This window comes from Buceros rhinoceros, unplaced genomic scaffold (assembly GCF_000710305.1).
Source record: "Buceros rhinoceros silvestris isolate BGI_N320 unplaced genomic scaffold, ASM71030v1 scaffold8741, whole genome shotgun sequence".
Lineage (NCBI taxonomy): Eukaryota > Metazoa > Chordata > Aves > Bucerotiformes > Bucerotidae > Buceros > Buceros rhinoceros.
This window is the reverse complement of record NW_010393689.1, coordinates 32,555-34,919: the sequence shown is the minus strand read 5'-3', so window position 1 is coordinate 34,919 and position 2,365 is coordinate 32,555. Positions and strand designations below refer to the sequence as shown.

The 2,365-nt window shown below is 55.9% G+C and overlaps 1 protein-coding gene across 1 annotated transcript in view; it reads right to left on the bottom strand.

Annotated features, from left to right (window-relative positions):
* NFASC (neurofascin) overlaps nt 1–2,365 on the bottom strand; it is a gene marked incomplete at its 3' end in the record, with an annotated part of 28,658 nt that overhangs the window by 23,982 nt on the left and 2,311 nt on the right. Inside the window, exons 2-5 of the mRNA XM_010144952.1 lie at nt 1,564–1,669; nt 1,183–1,379; nt 714–836; nt 358–528 (exon numbers count right to left, since the gene is read on the bottom strand). Of these exons, the coding sequence (XP_010143254.1) occupies nt 358–528; nt 714–836; nt 1,183–1,379; nt 1,564–1,669 (597 nt within the window). The remainder of the gene's footprint in view (nt 1–357; nt 529–713; nt 837–1,182; nt 1,380–1,563; nt 1,670–2,365) is intronic.

The window sequence follows — 2,365 nt, the reverse complement described above, 5'->3', positions numbered from 1 at the left end:
ATCACTTACACATTTCCCTAAAGGTGGGGGAACATCCCATCTGTGTTGAAATGCTTCCCAGTTTATCCCAGACACAGGGATTTGGTGATACTTGTGCTGAGCTACCTCTGCAGCCCTCAACCCACAAAGCTGCAAAGCTCTGAGGTGCTGGAGGGGAAGCAGCCCCTCTCCCTGCCAGCTCAGCTGTCCCAGAACCATCACTCCTCATCAAACTGGTACTGCTACTACCCTAAACAAAACGAGGCAAGCCATTCTTCTCCCTGGCAGGTCTCGGTGCTGTCAGGGACAGAACCAAGGTGTCTGGAAGGACAATCATGCCCAAGAGAGACCTGACTGAGCGATCACCATGACACTTACTGGTTTTCACCTTGAGGGTGTAGGGGTTTTTCTGCTGGATGGTGTGGGTGAAGTGGAAGCGCGCATTGCAGCTGTAGTCGGTCTGGGCATCCTGCAGCATGACGTTGGAGAAGTATAGGTCGCCGTTCTGGCCCTGTGAGACGCGCTTGTCCTGGTGAATGGGCTCCATGGCTGCAGGGGAGCAGAGAGCAAGTCAGCCCCTCCTGTAGGGGGCTGCATAGGGGAGAAACCCTGGACCCAAACCACATCTGGGTGTCTCCAAGCTCTGACCCTAAGTCCAGTTATTTTAAATAAACACTGCAGGGGGTGGAAAGGCACCCATGGGGTTCAAGGTGGGAGGGGGTTCCCCCACTCACAGCTGCTCATCCAGAAGATGACGGGAGGGGGCAGGCCGGGCGGCGGGTTGCACTGCAGGCTGAGCGGAGCACCTTCATCCACCTCTATCACATCCACCTTCTCCTTGGGCCACAGAGGCGACTCTGCCACGAGAAGTAAAGACACCGCCTGAGAAGGGAGGGTAGCAGCTTGGCAGATCTCTTCCTGCTGGACCTGGCCTGGTTTCAACAGAGTGGCCTCAATGCAAGCTTCATCTCTACATGTGCAAGACTCCTTAAATCCTCCCCAAGTGTTTCCCTGTTAGCTGCAGCCATAACGCCCCTGCCTTCATCTCGGCCCTGGTAACCCGACACAGGTAACCGATGAAGCAGGCTGAGATGTTTGAGCACTGGGTATTCCCCTCGCCTCTTCTACACCTCATACGACGCCAACAGTCCCTGCTCTCCCCGGGCTGCTGGCTGCTCGCTCTGTGCCTCTGCTCTTACTCACTAGAAACCTGGAGGTGGATTTTGCTGGAGAGAGCAGTGCCGTAGTCGTTCCGGGCGAAGCACTGGTACTCGCCCTCGTAGTCCTCCGGCCGTCCTCCGCTGTGGAAGTCGATGACCAGTGTCCCCGACCGCCGCCGCATCGACACCTTGGGGTCCTTCGCCACGTTGAAGAACTTCCCGTTCCGCGTCCAGGAAAACCTGCGAGCACAGGGGAGAGGTTGAGTTTGTCACCGTGGGCCATATTCATGTGGTGAGACCCTTACCCGTACTGTGCCAGCTGGCAGCTCGATCGGCTGATGGTGTAAAAGCTCGGCCGGAGGGCAGCTCCTCCAGAGCCAGCTCTAAGCAACAGCAGAGCTTCAGAGTAATAAGAGGCACTTACGTGGGAACGGGGTTCCCTTTGGCTTCGCATTCAATGAAGATGTTATCCCTTGGGTCAACGATGTAGTCCTTCACAGACTGCTTGGTGATGGTGGGGGGCTGAGGCACTGCAAAGCAAACGAAAAGCTGTGAGGAGGGCTGTGCCAAGAGGGCGATTCTCCTCTGTCGTCCTGCAGCAGATCTGATGGGCTTTCGGCTTCTTCCCCAGGCTGGACATGCCATTTCTGGTTTAAAGCCCTTCAACAGCTGAGGAAATTACCAGGAGCATTTACGGGGTGTGCTACCCCTCGGACCATCAGCACTGTTCAGGCTCCCTTTTGGTACTGGGAAGCCCGTTTCTTGCTCAGTGTCATTGTCGCATCAAGAAATTAATGAGACAGGTTGTTTGAACGAAAGCCCTGGCTGTGCACCTCCAGGAGAGGGACTGCAGCAGGGAGAGCCACCACAGGACGTTTACAGGAACTCCCTGTGCACAAAAGAGGCTCAAAACCTCCCAGAGTTACCCAAAAGAGCACAGCACTGGTGCATAAGGGCAGAGCTGCAAACATGTCATGCGTGGAGCTGAGCTCAGCACATTCGCTTGTGCAAAGCCAAGGAGCCTGCTCTCCTCTGAGATGTGGTCTTAGCAATAAGGAACCTCCACAGACACAACATTTGCATCGCAAAAGTGCTGTCTGGTCACTAGACCCACTCCAGGGAAAGCAGCAAAGCCTTGGCACTGCTCCCAAGCTGCTCCAGCACCAACCGTGCCTCTCCCAGCCGTGCAGAAGTGGCTTTTCCTGACTCCCGGCAGCCCCGCCGCA